The sequence below is a fragment of the Aulonocara sp. 'chitande type north' Nkhata Bay genome, linkage group LG7 (genome assembly GCF_057382095.1).
Source record: "Aulonocara sp. 'chitande type north' Nkhata Bay isolate Kocher_YH1m ecotype deep benthic linkage group LG7, A_spYH_male_GT1.1, whole genome shotgun sequence".
Taxonomy (NCBI): domain Eukaryota; kingdom Metazoa; phylum Chordata; class Actinopteri; order Cichliformes; family Cichlidae; genus Aulonocara; species Aulonocara sp. 'chitande type north' Nkhata Bay.
The window spans coordinates 5,069,394-5,087,731 of record NC_141350.1 but is presented as its reverse complement, the minus strand read 5'-3'; the positions used below and the strand labels follow the sequence as shown (position 1 = coordinate 5,087,731).

The following is an 18,338-nucleotide window of genomic DNA, read 5'->3' as shown; positions in this document are numbered from 1 at the left end:
GTACTCTTCCCTCACTATGGCAATCATGTCACTGCCACCCCAACACAAACAGGCCAACCACTGCCCTACATGAGCAAGTCTATCATTAGCGGTGATCTGATGCTTCCTAAAATAACGCCCACGCCCTCTTCATTTTTCTTCCTGTAATTTGCTGAACTGGAAATCAGCATCACCCCGTTTGGATTGTGGTGCCTGCAGTTCTCTGAGAATCTGATTCCTCCGCCTGAGATTAGTACGTCAGCACTAAGTCTGCGGCTGGTGTATGGATGTGTGTGGCCATTCACTGGTACCTTATTCATTTTGTTTCTCTGCTGCTAACAATAAAAAAGTGAGGTAAACTGAGTGAAGAAAAAAAAACAAGGCCAGTGTGTACCTGTGAACTCAGGTCTGAGCCAGGAATCAAACTACCAACCTTCTGATTGGTAAGCTTTAAAATACTTTTAAATTGCCTTAATAACTTCACTGGGCAGTAATCTATTATTTAACGCAACTGAATCTGTTTCCAGTCACTGGGGCAATCTAGCTAAACTAGATTATTCCTATTTAAACAAAGATGAGATGTGTGTTGCCTCAGGTCTTTGCTTCTTGCCCTCCTACCCATAAAACATCATGCTACCATTAGACACACACATAGCAAAGAGTTACGTGTTCAGTCAGCAGAAACAGAGGCATCAGTTAATGACGAAACAACAGCTTTCAAAAGTAAACACAACACAAATACTTGAAATATGGAAGCTTCATTGTGTGTACATGTAGGTCCAGAGTGAGAAAGCAGTGAAAGGAAAGCTGAGTCACAAATAGAAACAATCAGCCACAGTGTGCTATGATAAGGCTTCCATGTGTGTTAGCTAAAGCAGTGACAACTCTGAACTGTCAACCGAGCTCTATTTATAATCCTGATTTATACTGCACACTATTGTTGCTGTGAAAATAGTTCACACAGTAACCAGCACAGTCTGTCCGAGCACTTTAAGGCCTTACTAAAAATACACGATGATTTTAGCTTTCTGCTTGCAACACTTACCTCTCATCCCCTTCAGACTCCAGGTTTGGCAGACTGTAAATAATAGAAAAAATATATATATATGTTACTAGTTCGTAATTGTAAAACTGCTTTTATTAAAGACCAAGGGAAAGTTGGTAATTATGGCTCTTTATTATTACATTTATTGTCATTTGAAACTCCCACAAGCTCTTTCTCGTGTAACAAAATGCACAGACATTCACAGCCCTAACCCTAACATTTATTAGGATGTGATTGGCTGTTTTTGGCTTTGCACATGCTCAGTTGATGCTGCGGTGTATTTTTAGGTTTGACAAGTTGACACCTCAAACACTTGTCCTGAGAAGGTGACTCCGATCCCATCTGAGGACAACCGGAGAGATTTACTCAAAGTTTACTGCAGCAGCATTACGTCAGCCAGAGGGCACAGCTGTTAGGAAGGCTGACTGATATTTAAAGGCTCACACATGGTGCACACTCACACGCAAGCACGGCTGTGTAAAAGCAGCTAGAAGCAAACAGGGGGAACAAATTTATGTGGCAAATTTAGTTTACTTGGTAAATATCAAAACATGTTTTTTTCCTCCTAAAAGCAAACATATTTATTTTTGAGCAAGTTCATTACTCCTTTAGTTTCTTTAATATAAAAATGGTGGCCAAAAAGCCAATAATTTAGAGTGGAACAACTAACATGAAGTGATTTGTACACTTGGACAAGGTGCGGACACTGTGCATCTAGACAATACAAGGTTGCTATGGTTACTATACTGCAAAAACAAATGGAAGATGATGTTCTCATTAAAAGCTTCCTTCATTATGAGACCTAAACTGAGAAGTTTGAAAAACACAGAATGTATTTAAAAAAAAAAGCTAACAATGGGCATGACAACCCACGTCATCCCGAGCTTACTGTCAAACAAGCAATCAGCCATGATCATGCACTTCCACCACTGTTCTCATCTTTGTGGAGGAGTAACCTAATCACACCAAATCATCTGATGACACTTAACAAAGACGGAAGCTTGAGGGTGTTGTTTTTCCTGCAGCTGGAACCACGATGGAGCTGATGACTTACAGGTTTTATCTCTGATTGAGATACTGAAAGAGATTTTCAATCAACATTTTGAAGGACCCAAGGTTATGACAATTTATAAGAAGTCACACTTGACGCTTTCTATCAGCAGCAAGAAACTGAAATCTAATCTTTAAAGCTAGGCTGAGTGTCGATCTTACGTGCTGCACAATAATGTTTAATATTTAGTATTTACTGTTATATTCCCATATATCATCGTGATGTTGTTTATTATGTTGCTCTCGTTTTCTTTTGCTTGTTTTCATTTTCATTCTCAACAGGTGAAATTAAAAAAGTATCTACTGTTATCTACTGTTAGCTAGTTTATTGAGATGGTGTTGTTTTTATTATGTTGCTCTTTGTTGTTTGTTTTCTCTTCTTTTTTTTTATCTCCATACAGGTGATCCAGGTGTTTTGTTTGTTTTTCTTTCTTTTTTTCTTCCCCCTTTTCTCACCGTCTCGTCTCCCCTCTATTTTTCTTTCTCTCCCTCTCTTTCTTTCATTCTTTCTCCCTGTCCTATCCTCCAATCATGTCTGTCCCATCTTTAAAAAATGAAAATAAAATAAATACATAACTATAATAAAGGTCAAATGGACCAATATGGCAAGGCTATGATGATCCACTTGGAAAAGTAAATCCACTTGGCATCTTTCTTGGCCTTCAGACAACAATTCTGACGGCTAAAGATCCAAACGGGACAGGCAAAAAAAAAGAAAAAAGAAAAAGCTAGGCTGAGTGATTCACCAACACTTTCTAATTTAAAGTGTTTATTTCTGATTGACGGTGACTCAGATAACGCAGACAACATGCAGACAATGCAAACAGACAATAAACGCAATGCACACATTATACAAAACAATCATTATGCTATGTGCATAAAGTAAACAGCACTACACCATGTGTGATTAATAAGTGCTGATTCTGGTCAGCTTTTAATGGCATGTATCTGAACATTTTTCCCCGCTGCATGCCGTAGTGCAGGCTGTGGAGGATTTGTCAGGATTTACCTGGTGTCTTTAATGGCCCAGTCACACTAGAGGAAAAATAGGTTGGCAACATTTGTGAGACCACGAAAAAACTAGTGATCGGCATCGGATTGCATTGAATTGTTTTGCTGTCTGGGGCCAATTGCAAGTAGTTGTAAAACCAGCTGGTTGCTCCAAGGTCAAGCATCCAGCACGCTCAGTCTGCAGGTGACCAAGTTTCATTACAAGTTGATTGCACATGGTTGCAGTCATTTTGGTTGTGCTGTAGCCACCAGTTGCTATGTGCCTAAAGAAAATAAAAACTGCAAAGTGTGTAGTAAACCATCATGAATTCTTAAGTTTTCTTCAGCTTCATAATTTAAAGCAGTCTACAACCTTTACATTTCAGTGATCCTCCACAGTAAAGTGCACTTTTCATCCGATAATTCTAAAACAAGAGTAAGTCACTGTCCTGCTGCAGTTAATTACTTCAACAGGTATGTTTTAAGGTTGCAACCTTCCTGTCTAATAGCTGAACTCTGGGTGTAGTGCACACGTGATAAGAGACCTTCGGCATTTTGACTGAATATCGAGGTCAAAATGCAAATAGTCATGTACTTTAATATAAGAGAAGCCCCAGATGTCCCCCTGCTCTGTGCCATATTTGGATCAGGAGAGTTGAAGAGGACTACAGGTGCCAGAGGGAGCAGGTGGGGTGTTTGTGTGTGTGGTTTCCCACCAATGGATGAGATTAATTAAGTTTTTATCAAGCAGTCACCCTTAATAGGAAAGATGCCACCCTCTGGGACCTGTAATCCAACAGGTTCCATATAATTACAATATTATCAGACTTTATTAAAATCAAGTACCCCTGCAAAGACAGACTAGAGCTTGACTCCTTTCTAATGATTCTGAGGTACAGTCCCAGTCCTTGCAATGTCACATACATCTACAGCTCAGAAAAAGCAACACTGATTTAAAAATAAAACCAGACGCTTTCCCCCCAAAGGTTAAAGAGGTTCAGTTTCAATCTGTAAGCCAAGGTGAACAAGAAATCATTAAAAAGCTCAGAAAAAAAACATAACTTCTATGAACAGAGGGGTCCTCAATCTAATACAGAGCTTCACAACAGCTGTTCAATGGCCCCTTTTTTTTCAGGTGACTAGAATAGGTTTTCAGTGCTTGATGAAACAAACACATGGAGCATGGTGAGCTCAGACAAGGTATCGCAGTCATAAACACCATCAGCCGGTCAGTAACAGCTGACTGTGAATCACCAATTACCACCAAGTCAATGAGACTGTCTTTATATATCTGACAAGCTCACATGCTCACGCGTCTGATTAGTCATGTGTTCGGCCCCTGCCAGGCACAAGCTGCTCTCATTTAATCTGCATGTTTATGTGTGTTTCTTAGCAATACAGTACATGCTGCTGACTCAAAAACATTGCATGACAATAACAGCAAAACCAGAGAAAACAGAGGAAGAAACTACTCAGGTTGTGCGTCTGCATACTTCAGCAATGCAAAGTCTAACTGACAGCCTTTTAGTCTCCCAGGGATAGATGATAACTTAGATGCTCGAGCACTTGGCGTGCCTGAAGTTCATTCCAATTTAATATCAGAGGGAGTGCCAGCACAACCCTGGCATCAACACAGCAGAAGTGTGTGTTTGGCTGCCAGAGACATTGTGACAATCAAGTAGAACAGCCTAGACTTTGGTGACAAATGGAGACTGATAGCAGCGCGCCATCCTGGGTAAATGGTAAATGGTAAATGGCCTGTATTTATATAGCGCTTTTACTAGTCCCTAAGGACCCCAAAGCGCTTTACATATCCAGTCATCCACCCATTCACGCACACATTCACACACTGGTGATGGCAGCTACATTGTAGCCACAGCCACCCTGGGGCGCACTGACAGAGGCGAGGCTGCCGGACACTGGCGCCACCGGGCCCTCTGACCACCACCAGTAGGCAACGGGTGAAGTGTCTTGCCCAAGGACACAACGACCGAGACTGTCCAAGCCGGGGCTCGAACTGGCAACCTTCTGATTACAAGGCGAACTCCCAACTCTTGAGCCACGATCGCCCCAGGTGACGAGTAGGTGGGTAGGTGACGAGACATTCAGATGCAGAAAACGAAGGCTAATGGCTCCCAGAATGCATCTGGCACGATGTGAGGATTCACTTTGCATTGTGCTATTTTAAATTCAGTCTACTTTTAAAGACCCACTGAGTTTTGTTTGGCTGAAACCTAAGAGTGGAAAGCCACATCTGCAGCAGGACCTTAAAAAAAGACTCAGAAGGCACCAAAAAGGAGAACTGGGTCACTAAATGAACTCAATCCAAAAAATAAGTAAACAAGAAAAAGTTTATAGTTTGTCCAGAATGAGCAGCATTGTTAAATGTTAATATGAATGATGTATTAATAATAAATACACTGTATTCAAACTATTAATCAAAATAATCCAGATTATAATGAAAAAAGTATTTCATCTATTTAAATCTGTCAAACTGAGATGAGACTATAACAGCATTTTACACCACAGCCTGTCCAGTGCATTACAATGCATTCATTAGCACAGTGGTTTTTACATCTGGGGCTCTGAATCACTCAAAGGGTAGCAAAATGAATCTGAAGAGTCACATAATCGCTGTTTTTCTTCAAATTTATCGTACAATATGAGAAATATAATTTTATTCTTGAATGGACGGATCACTTTACTTGTAACAGATACACAGCATGCAGTGAAATAGAGTAAATTTAGCTCAGTTTCTATGTCTTTTCACAGCTTTTGGCATTTCCTTTGTTTTTATTAACCACATGGTGAATACCACTTTATTATTATTTAACCAAAATATTCAATTAACAGACTTTATTTGTTGAAATGATGATCTAATTTACAGAGTTATGAGGAAATTCTGCCTCAGCACAAAAGCCAAATCTGGTCTGAAATTAAAAACAAACAAACATTTGTCCAGATAAATTAATTCAACCTAAAAAAAAAAAAAGGCAGATGACAGAAAACTGGAGGATTATTTAAAGGAAGTGAGCTGATAAGTGCTAAAAAGGCATACCCAGGTGTCATTAGGAGGTGGGCTTCTGGCCTGCAGCCACAGCAAACCAGTTGGGATTTTCAACCAAAAGCAGCCAACTGAATCTAGGTCAGTGGTGCATAAAAGGATGCCCACATTCTTCCACAATGTTTCTCCCAACCATAAAAAAGAAAGCTGCCATATCAGCTCATTTCACTGACCTACAAATCCGTTTATGTTATACTGCTGTGTCATGGAAACAGAGTACTTGTAAGTCTGATTTTGTTGGTAATTGCCCTGTCAGCGGCATGTAATTAATAGTTGTGCAAAAACACATAAATAAAAGAACAAAGGTGCCCATGACAGACCAATTATCAGAGAGGTTTGGAAAACCATATGTCAGAAAATAACGCAGGCTGAGGATGGAGAAGGAAACGTGGCGCGACATCAGCTGGAGTGGTTCAGGTCCCTATAGGTAGCAGATTTCTTGGAATTTCCTTTAACCTCTGGACTGAATTTGATTCCATAGAATGAAGTGTATGAGATGCAGCAGTGACAAGTGTTTCCCTGGTGGTGCATTTGTTTTTTTTCCTTATAATTGAATGGATGGGTGAGGTGATCGATGTACTGGGGTGACTGCTATTAAGCACTATCATGCTAATGAGATCAGTACTGTTCTCAAGAAGAATCATAATCTCAACAAAGAAAATTTAATCACTTCCATTGTTCTTCCAGTGTCCTACAGTTTAAAGAAGAATTGCAATTCTGTTTACTTTTAATCAACTTTCAGCCTCAAAGATTCCCTGCAGATCGATATGGTGCACATCAGTCTCTCAGACTGATAAAGCAACAATATCTGCACTTCTTCAGACCCACAAAGAGAGATCAGAATCACATTTCACAACTGATTATCGCACACTTTTGCAAGCACCAAATAATAAGTAAAAAAAAATATAGCTGACCTGTTCCAGGTGACAGTTCCAGACACTCTCTGCATTTCTCCCAGCGCTGCCAGTAACAAAGAGGATTTCCCACAACCCACCTGGCCCACAATCATCGTCAGCTTACCTGAGAGATTTCATGAAGAAGAGGCAACAGTACTGTGAGTGAATGAGCACATTAAACAACTGAATAGAGAAACAAGCGAAGCAGGGGCAGACAGACTGTACATGGCACTGCTTGATGCTCACCAAAGGGAATTTTGATGTCCACATTTGAAAGCGTTGGTGCTCCATCGACCCAGGTGAAATAGCCATTTGATATCTGAAAAGATGCACAGGCACATGCGGTAAAAACATCATCCATCCCATCCATCCATCCATTCGCTTCCGCTTATCCTTTTCAGGGTCGCGGGGGGCGCTGGAGCCTATCCCAGCTGTCATAGGGCGAGAGGCAGGGTACACCCTGGACAGGTCGCCAGTCTGTCACAGGGCCAACACACAGGGACAGACAACCATTCGCACTCACATTCATTCGAACATTCACACCTAGTGACAATTTGGATTATCCAATTAACCTATCCCCACAAGCTGCATGTCTTTGGATGGTGGGAGGAAGCCGGAGTACCCGGAGGGAACCCACGCAAACACGGGGAGAACATGCAAACTCCACACAGAAAGACCCCGGCCTGGTGTTGGAATTGAACTCAGGACCTTCTTGCTGTGCGGCAACAGTGCTAACCACCGTGCCACCGAGCTGCCGTGCTGGTAAAAACATCAAACAAAGGATAATTTTTCTCTCTTTGTAAGCGCGCAATCCTTCTCAAAATGGTGCATACGTATGTGAGGCTATAAAGTAACTGTTGCCTAATTCTTATTCATGTCATGCTGGTGTTGTTTACTTGCTTCCAGAATATTTTGGTGACATACAGAGAATGAATTACTGTATGCAGGCAAAGAATTGCATGGCATGTGTCAAAATGCTCAGATTTCCTACAAGCTGTAGTACCTTTTCACTGTGCAATACTTTTTGTTAATATCCAGTGGTGCAATAGACTCACAATACTTGAAACTTGAAATGTGCAATTCCCTTGTACTCTTATTTCTGTTTATTCTATTTATCCCTTTTGTATACTCTGTATTTATATATGTCTCTGTAGTTATATATGTGTATATATGGTATAACCGAATTTCCCGGAGGAACCCACCTGAGGGATTAATAAAGTTTCATCTAATCTAATATAATCTAATTATTGAAAATCCCGCTTACAGTAACCCAGATATTAATATGTGGATGACAGCAAATGCAAATCTCACACAATTCAGTGCAAATGTAGAAACTGTGTTAAAAAAAAAAACACCAAAATATTTTTACAAGTTGACTTAAAATCTGATAAGTGGTGTCCAAAACATCATGCATGATGTACAGACTGTGCTGTGATGATGACATTTCAAGCTAATTGGTTCAGCTTTGAAACAGTTTTGAAGAGGAGTGATGCTCTGAGGACTTTGATCTCGTAGGGATGGGGAGTGTGATAAATAACATACCACATCTCATATTTGGGTGAATATGGATTCAAATTAAACAGTATATACAAATAAAAATCAGGAACATGTTAGTATACTACTAAACCAAAATAAAATCTAAAACAAAACTCCTACATGAGCTGGTGAAAATGTTAAAAAAAAAAAAAGACCCTGCAGGGAATGAGTATTCACTTCCTAACAAATGCTAAACATAAATCTCCAAATTTAGTTAAAGTAACAATAATAAATGTGTGATAAACGTTGGGCTCCTGGGTATCTCAACTCATATCTACCTCACCTGCAGCCCAGTCTGGAGGCTCATTGGTCTCTCTGACTGTCTCTCTCACCTTGATGCAGATATCTTGATCTACATCCTGAAAGGGTCCATCGCCTTCGTGGTTCCCCTCTGAGCCATAGTTTTTCCAGTCATCCCGCGTGGGGCGCTTCCGATTCACCACCTTCAGGGGCTGGAAAAATCGGGATAAAGAGGAGGAGGAGCAGGACAAAGGGAAAGGTTTAGAGGATGACTAAAGGAGGATTGTATAACATGCAGCACAAAGGACAAAAAGGTAACGGTGAGGAAGGCGGTAAGGTAGAGGATGAAAATGTTCAAAGGAGTCACTTTGAAAGAGATTTTATCCACTTTGTTTTCTAAACTCAAGCCCTTACCACAGCCTGGTACCGATTTTGGTTGTGATTGCTGGAGCCAGTGGGTAACGTTGCTTTGGGCTCCTGCTCGTCTCCGATCTCATCGCTCGAAAAAAACTCGCTGAGCTTCTGAACGCTGCAAATAAAACAGAGGACAGAAAAGCAATGAAGCAATAAATACTAAAATAAAATATGCATCATAAATAAAATTAACAGGCTGTTATTAATATAGCCAACATAAAGCATCATAATAAATTCTCATAATAAAAGCCCGGCTCAAGTGACGTGGCATTTAAATTAGTTCACTTTCATTCATGTGAAGAGAACTGCTGTTTAGTGTCACATCTTTCATTTGCCCATGCTGACTGGCTAATCAATGAAACACGGTTCACTAAGGATGAGCTTTATCAGCTGGTCTGCCTCTGTCACACACACCCACATATCTCTGCATCACCTTCACTTTACTCCTTCTCCTTGATGAATAAATTACAAAATCAGTGCCAAATAAAAAGAGCTGAAACTTGTTATATCCTATTTTCTTCATTTATGTCTTTAAGTTCTCCAGAGATTAAACACCTGGTATAGATGAGAAAAGTACACGTCCAAATCTACGGCATTAAAATGAGAAGATCACAAGAAAAACATACCTCCAAAATCAACTGGATTATGTAATGAGAATGACTCATGATTCACTCACATGTTCAGTCCAAAAGTCTAAAAAATGCATTTCTGTTTCTTTACAGTATATTGCTACGATCAAATCCTCTCTTTCCTCTCAAAGAAACATTTTCTCATGTTGAGTGAAGATAAGCTGAGGTGTTAAATCTAAATTTTCCCCCCTTGTCGTTGATTAAGTGTGTGAGATAGCACAGTCCCAAAATAGAAACCTCAAAGGATCCCAAACTGCTCGACTTAAAATGTTTACCGCTGCTAAACCCAGCACACAATGAGTGCTGAGAACACATATTTAAATTACAGCTGCAGATCACAGAGAGAGTAAATCTGAATTTATTCTTTCTAAGAATCTTAAATATGAGATGTAACAGTCATTTTATTGCTTGGCATTTGTTTCACCATGCATGTAAAAATTTGAACTCAACACCATCACAAGTACGATGGCTTATAGCAAGCTGTTTCTGCAGCTAAATTTCCACTGCTTCTCCTCTCCAAGCACATTGCTTTAAGAAGCCCGCGTCTGCCATGCCGCGAACAGCTGCCCACGACGAGGTGGGTGGCTATATCGTCAGAAAAGAACGTCTGAAAATACGATCCCTCTGAAATCAGAAAGGGGTTCTAACATTACCGTACAGTTAAGAGGGTGAGTTTCAATCTATAATCTACTACATTTAACAAGTGACCAGGCTGCCGACACTGTTGTAGGAGGCTGTTTAAAGGAAAAGAAACGTGTCCTGTTGTGGCAATTTCATCCATCCATCACACATAATTCACAATTACTGCTAAGAGCTACAGACTGAGATGATGGGATTCAACGTGCCTTATTACCTGAAGAGTGCTAACGAGAAGAGCTCTGCTTCGCTGATTTTATGAGACATCCCCAGAGGATTGTTTTAATTAGTAAACTCCTTCATATTTGAATTTGATAATGATCTGACAGCTTATGTTTACAAAAGACATGCCTAACCAGGGTGGTTCAGTTCCATCCCTGTAGTGACGGTTGGAGTCGTCTCAAAGTGCTTTGAATTGTAAGGTAAAGATCCCACAGTCTTACAGAGGGACCAGCTGAGGAGTGCAGGAAAGAGAGAGTACACACACCAACAACACAAAACATAAACTAACACCTTTTTAGATTTTATTATTTATAGGTCAGATTTGTAGGGGGAGCCCTGCTTTTGTGCAATCGGTAGCCTATCAAGACATCTGCAGACATGTGGCACATTTTCTCAGAAGATAAAGGTATAAAATAGCTTGATCATATCTATTCTAATTACCCTGCACAGATACAGCATGAAACAATCAGTTTCATCACCCAATACAATAAGAAAAGCAGCCAGAAGGATCGGAGATCTGAGTTGTGATAGCGGAGTAGCTGCTCTGCACCACCCTAATGACAACCGATGTTACGATTGGCAAACTAATTGAAATTGGTGAGATTAATAAACATTAGTGTCAGAGACCAGTTGACTGAAGTAACTGAGGAGTGAGGGTTTTTGTTACACGAGAAAAGGCTGATCTAATAAGCTGATCCATCCACTGCGGGTAAAGGTCAAGTGCTTCATCTAATCGAGCCGCTTTTCATGACTTTGCTCAGTCTGTTGTTGTAGTTTAAGTCTCCTGCCGCACGACTGTCTTCAAAAATGTTATTTGTCCAAACACGGCTTTCTTTCTCACCTAACCAGGGCCTTGACAGTGGAGCGCACCACGCTGGAGAGGAGGAAGAGGGGTGTGACCAGGATGTGAAAAAGGGACAGAGAGGCAAAGGCCACAGCTGGTGACAGATCAGCGTCCTCTGAGATGTGGACGTGAACCACAAATGTCTGCAGGTTCAGAAGGAGCACATAATGGGAAAAGTTAGTCTCATAATAACAATTTTCATCCTTTAATTGATAATCTTTTGGCTGCCAGTCTGACTTGCATCATCTTGTTAAGAGTCTGAAGATTAAATCAAATGATAGATGAGGCGTTTGTCTCCATGTGTCCTTCACAGTCATCCTGTTCCTTGGTATCAGTCTGACTTTTCTCATTTGTCATCACTCAAGTCTACATCCATGAAGGACTTCAGAAAGTCCTCCACTGTCTCAGTGTGAAACGTCACTGGACAGTCAGACTACTTGGCACTGTCTCTGCTCTACCCTTCACACTGGGAACAAGACAACAAGATAAAAGTCCCAGCTAACTTAAGCATAATGATTATTACATTTTAAATTAAACTTACCGTCAACACAGCTGCTATAGGAATAGCTGCATTCATGAAAACTGAAAGAAAATAAGAAAATCACAAAAGCTGTAAGAGAATTAAACATTTTTTGACATTTTTTTTGACCTTATATCGCTTTTTGCTCAGATGTTGTGTTGAAACATCACATAACTGATATTGAACATCTCTTTTGTTCATGGCTGGAATTTAATTTCCTCCCAGCAGCAGGTGCGTACAAGCTAATCAATCAAGGTAATGAATTCAAGTCTTGTAAAAACTTCTCTCCTGTCCATCATTTTCTAATTTTCTGTCACTCTCTAATATAAGATAATATTTAAAAGTGGCATGTTGTCCGGATATAAACAGATGAAAACACTTAATTGTCATAAAAATGCTTTGCTTCATAAATCTTTCCTGAGTCGTCTGTCAGTGAGGAAATGATATTGCTTCTTCCCTCCTCTACAACAATCGGCAACTATTGATTTTAGATTTAGGACTCAGCCTGTTATAGGACTGTTCATCTAAGCGTGTAGGAGAAAAGAGGATGGACAATGAGAGAAAAATAAATGACTATCAAGTAATAATGTTGAGCACTGTAACAATAATCCAGGCTAGCCTTCAGCACTGGTTTTTATCACATCTAGTTACTTTTAGAGTTCCAGTAGACTAATTTTAAATATTGACTGGAACCTGTGGGGCTAAAACATGAACTTAGATTCAGATTTTTCAGTCTGAAGATTTTCCATCTTTTCTGTTATACTATGTGAAAGTTTTAAGCCAAAAACATGTGCAAACATACATGGAAATACACATGCATAAGGCAAAAACAATGTCTGCAACGAGCTTCAAAGTCAGTATTTGGCATGACCGTCACTTTTCTTCATCACAGCCTGAACTCTCTTTCTTATAATTCCTTCAAGTAGTGTTCAGGAATCGTTCTCTGGGCTTTTTGAAGGACTTTCAAAGCTCTTCTTTGTATGTTGGTTGCCTTTTGTTCATTTCTGTCAAGATGATCCTCCCGATAGGCTCTGGGGAGGCTACTGCATGTCTGGTAGTGTTACAGTGTGCATTTTTGTTGCCAGTCAGATGCTTTCCAGATTGTATTGGATGGTGGATATGTTTCTGAGATAATTATATCAGTTTTGACAAGATCCCAAGATCACTGTAAACACTTATGGTTGCACTGCTCTCCTTAGTTACTCCATAAGATACGTTGCATACATGTGCAGACGCAAACCATGACAGAATCTCAACACTGTATTTTACAGATGGCTGCAGACACTCTCTGTTGTACCTCTCTCCTTCTCTGTCTATTCTGTTGACAATTTCATCATATGACCTGTTGCCACTGATTTTAAATCCAGTTCTTGTGTAATTTGTCATACCTCAGCCTTTCCTTCCTGGTTCTCCTCCCTAACAATGCCTTTTTGACAGCTTCCATTTCTAAGGAGGCTTCACAGAAGAGAAGATCAACCGAATGAAGAATGTCTCAGGTTTTTGCAGGATGTTTTTTTTTTTTCCTGTAGTTTGCGATTATGACTTTCCAGCCACTTTTTAAGAACATATTTGGTTAAAAATAAAAATGTATGGTTGTCATTTTTCCAGGAACTAATAGGTCAGTGTTAAATAACTTACAAAAAAAACAGTTTCTTTGAAAATGCTCATGTATAAAAACTGGACTAAAATAATGAGTGAAAAAACAGCAAAGCTCTTTTAGCAACTCTGAAAGAGCTTCGGGAAACCTGGAGGACTGTTGCTTACCACCACTTTAAAAACTTTACAGGGAAATCAGACTACTGGGAAGCCAAAAATTCAAAATAAGGAGGCTGGCTGATGACTTTTGCACGGTACTGTTTATATACTGCTTCAGTAGTAAAACCAAAGTTTTAAACAGCAGGGTCAGCATTTGTAATCCAGTCTGAAAAGTTCCGTCTGCAGATTGGTCCAAACACTTTGTTTCAGTCTCGGATCTTTGATCTGTCATGTCAGTGACACACATCTGGCTGTGAACACAGAAGCTCAAGCTGCTTACTGATCAAGTCTTATGTTTAAGAAGAAAGCGGAGTTAAAGGCAGGAAGGGGGCAGCATAAGTTAAATATTGGACTATTGAGAAATCTGAATCATACAAAACTACTCTAAAAGAGTCCAGGAATCAAGTCAAATATCATTAGTGGGAGGGGACCAAATGAACTTACTGGATATGGATGTGTAAAGAGCAAAGGCCTGCAGGCTGGTGAGCTCTTTAACCCTGGTCTCCTCCACACTGTCACAGAAGATGCGCTCCCAAGCATACAGTTTCAGCAGCTTGATGCCCCGCAGCAGTTCGTTGGTCTTCTTCAGGCGCTCACTGGAATATTCCTGATAAAGGCACATTTGATTACCTAACCTCAATCCAGCACATCAAGGCACAGCAGCGATAACAAGGACTGACGAAAACACTGTAATCATATTTGACTGGTTGTATTAAATGTATCTTTGGAGCAGATAGGCCTGAGGTAAGGAGGGTTTGTGGAAAGTGGCTGTCCTCATTCCCCAAGGAGACAATAGCTGTTATTTTGAGGTGCTGCTATAAAAACAACATTTTCTAAATTGCATTCTAAAAAACATTCACTCTGACCAAGTGGCAATTATGTGCAGTTGGTTATAAAAAGGTCAGAAGATTACCATCCATTTATTTTTTAAATATATTAGCTTAAATGACACACTCGGCCATCCTCAGATGCAAACATGACCAAAACTAGAAACAAATAGTTACATAGTTATACATCTTTTAAAAAAGAAAGAAAGGCCCATGGTAGCACTCACCAGGGTGCTTTTCTGTGTTTGGGATAGCTTTGTGGCCACAAAGTATTGTACAGGAGCTAACACAGCAATGACGGTCGCTCCAATCAAGGCACTGATTCCCAAGAGGTAGTAGAGCAGGATCACTCCCACAACAATCTGAGCAGGGAAGAAAAAAAACATTAAGCAGGAGATGAAAACAAGATTTCCACAGAGGTAGTTTTCATTCACACAACACTCCCCACTGACAATTACAAAATCCATATGAATTTACCGCAGAGCTTTCTGTGAAGTGGTGACCTTATAGTAGGTCAGCTTATAGCAAACCTCCCACCTAATATCCAGTGAATACAAAGATAGAAACGTGTCACCGGAGAGTAGGTGAGTGATTGGTTTTCTCTTTATTCTTTATAAAGGCCTAGAAAGGTGTCAGCTGTATAAACCACCAGCCCCCACACAGTTTCTGTCAGCTCCTCACATTAATCGCACATAACTGGAGCTAAGCAGCCAAGCTATACACATCTGTGAGGTTTCCACTACTTTATATGCATCTTTTTTTATATATATCTTGCATCACCTTCTGCCTTTGCAGCTCCCTGAGGACTGCAGCATTGTTTAAAAAAAGGAACCAAATCTGCTCTTTGCAATTGCAGCTGGCAAGCATCATCTCACATAGATGTTAAATGAGAAGGAAATAGACAAACTTCAACAAAAAGAGCTTTGATTAGCTCATCCTGAGTCATAACTGATCCTGTCACAACAGGTACTTTGGCTTGTCATAGCAGGAAAAGCAAAGGTGTAATTATTAATATTTTTAAAAAGACTGAATTCCGTTCAGGTTCCTGTTATTGTACATGCTGGTTCACTGCTATTGCTCACTGGGACACCTGATGGACCAGAGCCATTGTTAACATAACCACAATGGCAAGAATGGCCTTTCTGTATCACGAATAAAAGACTGATATCTCTGGTTGCTTAAAGCAACACAGTGAGTTTTAAAGCATTCATCATTTTGTTTTGTCTTTTTTCTACCTGCCTATAAAAGATATTTCAGAGGAAAAACACAGATGTAAGAAATAAAACAACCGATGCCTGAATTCAGACTTTGGGATTGTGGTACTAGGTCCCATCTCTGTCTTTTCTACCATGACTAAAAAAAATGCTGGATAGCCTCACAGCAGAAACATAGTATTGAAATAATTGTATCTGTTATGTGAGGCATCAGCGGGGGTAATAAAATATTAAAATGTTAGTGCAGTCACTAATCTGAAACACAGAGAAATGCAGAGGTAACTAGATCATGTGAAAAAGGTAAAGAGCTGTCACGTCTGAGATGAGTATTGAACTTCATCCATCTCATCAGTGCAGCAGGCAGTGGAGAGCAAACGCAATGGATTCATTCACAGACGGGTGGGAACGGCCAGTGAATACAAATTCTGCTTTAGTCTCCGAGATACAGAATACTTTTTACTTTTGTTCATTTTAGCAGTTTTTCATTTAGTGTTTGACGTGGTTGTCGAGCAAATTATAAAACTAAAAATGAAACAAGGCACAAACACTAGACAGGGATTTACTATATATGCAAAAATGACATAAAAAATGTATTATGCAGGGCCTTGAGAAAGAACAGGTGGGAGGATGAACCATGAGTTTTTGCAGGCATTCTGTGACACAAGAAACTACCTGATCTCCATGTTTTGCTGAAATTGTATTTTTATCATAAACAGTTGTCATATTGAAATCTAATTTATCCCAATGGTATAAAAGTAAACACGCTCAATAACAGTGCTGCTTGTCATAAATTATGCGATCCACTTATTCCAAAGTAGTGCATAAAGGTCGTCTACTGCATGCATTAGGCTGTTCATCTCCAACACCCAGTGCTCAGTTTTTAATCAGAATCAGAATCAGAATCAGAATACTTTATTGATCCCTGGGGGAAATTATTTTTAAGCCCCCACATCTGTGCATGCAATCATTTCTTCTCCCATGCGGTAAAGAGAAAATACAATGCACATTGCAGAAAGACAGACACCAAACAATCTGGTATTAAAAATGCAGTGTGATAAACACCTTTGACTCACACCTTTACTAATATCTAACACACTCGTGTGCAGAGAAAACTATCTAACAATACACAATGGAATGCAGTAACAGAAAGCCAGCAAAAGTATGACACAGAGTTACACTTATACCTGCACTGTAACACAGTGTAAAGCATTATTTATAGTTCTGCAGTAAAGGACTGCAGCCTAGCAATAGAGCCACATAAATAACAGGAGGCAGAGCAGTCACAGGGATCACCTGAGCTGTGACCATGGTTACAATGACACTGAGTCCCTCGTAGTAAAGACAACATTAAAGGTTCACTCTGGAGCTTTGGACCTCTAGTTCTTGTTTTGTTTATGGACAACTAGATATACAGTCATCCTGAAGGTTTCAAACAGGAGGAGGGTGAAAAATGCTAGCAAGTACACATGGTGTAAACAGGATTTCACAATAAATCTGTTTTGCAAAAGGATTTTCGAGAAACGAAAAGCATTCATTAGTTCCAGCTTAAGCTTGGTTACAACTTCATGGTCAGTGGGACTGAATTTTAACATAACTTGCTAGAAAGTTCTACAGGACATCTTCCAGAAGATTTTAGTGCAGACATCTCCGCTCCTGTTCTCTTTAGCAAGTGTTGCAGCTTTCTGGGATGAAATGTATATTAATGGAAGTAACCCACTGCCATTCTGTAGCAGAGAGCAAAAGTTAGAAATATAATTAAAGCATGAAACATATAAAGCTTCAATAAAACACCTACACTGAGTGCTGCTCTCAGTGGAAACAAAACCCTAAAGATATCTACGGAGTAGAGAAGAACAACGTGCTTCATACCTGTACTGGCATGGCCCACAGGTTAGGGCAGAGGAAGAAGAACCACATCAGCTGGTTGGTATCGATGGCAACCAGGTTGCAGATCTGACCTACGGTTAGCTCACCCATGGACATGGTGGAGGTGCACAGACGCATGATTTTGTTGTAGATTTTTGTCTGGGGAGAGAACAAAAAACATAAAAGGGTTGACAGCAATACATTTCCTTGTAATGATCATTAGTTAACTGGTGCTTATTATAGTGCTGATTAGTCTTTAACACAATGCCGTGTCTCAATACACACTCACAGACCACCTGTCCAGTTCATCGTTAACATAGATATCTAATTAGCTGGTCACATGGTAACAACTTGGCATGCAGGCAGCTCAAATTGAGCATCAGGTGATTTAAGTTATTTTGAACATTTCATGGGTTTTGCTGCCTAACAGGCTAGTCTGTCAGTTTCAGAAACTGCTGATCTACTGGGATTTACCTCACACAACTACCACAAGAATTTATATAAAATGGGCCACAAAAAGAGAAAATACTAGTCAGCTGCAGTTCTCTGTGTGAAAATGCTTTGTTGATGCCAGAGGTCAGAGGAGAATGATCAGACTGCTTTGAGCTGAC

The 18,338-nt window shown here is 39.9% G+C and overlaps 1 protein-coding gene across 5 annotated transcripts in view; it reads right to left on the bottom strand.

The window, feature by feature from the left end:
• abcc8 (ATP-binding cassette, sub-family C (CFTR/MRP), member 8) overlaps positions 1-18,338 on the bottom strand; it is a 63,415-nt gene that overhangs the window by 21,224 nt on the left and 23,853 nt on the right. For 3 of the 5 annotated variants that reach the window (XM_086298138.1, XM_086298135.1, XM_086298136.1), the window contains exons 9-18: positions 17,731-17,886; positions 14,875-15,009; positions 14,265-14,427; positions 12,087-12,127; positions 11,543-11,688; positions 9,215-9,329; positions 8,893-9,072; positions 7,271-7,343; positions 7,043-7,148; positions 1,025-1,057 (exon numbers count right to left, since the gene is read on the bottom strand). In XM_086298138.1, coding sequence (XP_086154264.1) covers positions 1,025-1,057; positions 7,043-7,148; positions 7,271-7,343; positions 8,893-9,072; positions 9,215-9,329; positions 11,543-11,688; positions 12,087-12,127; positions 14,265-14,427; positions 14,875-15,009; positions 17,731-17,886 — 1,148 coding nt within the window. The remainder of the gene's footprint in view (positions 1-1,024; positions 1,058-7,042; positions 7,149-7,270; positions 7,344-8,892; positions 9,073-9,214; positions 9,330-11,542; positions 11,689-12,086; positions 12,128-14,264; positions 14,428-14,874; positions 15,010-17,730; positions 17,887-18,338) is intronic. The other 2 variants (XM_086298139.1, XM_086298137.1) reach the window with 1 other exon arrangement.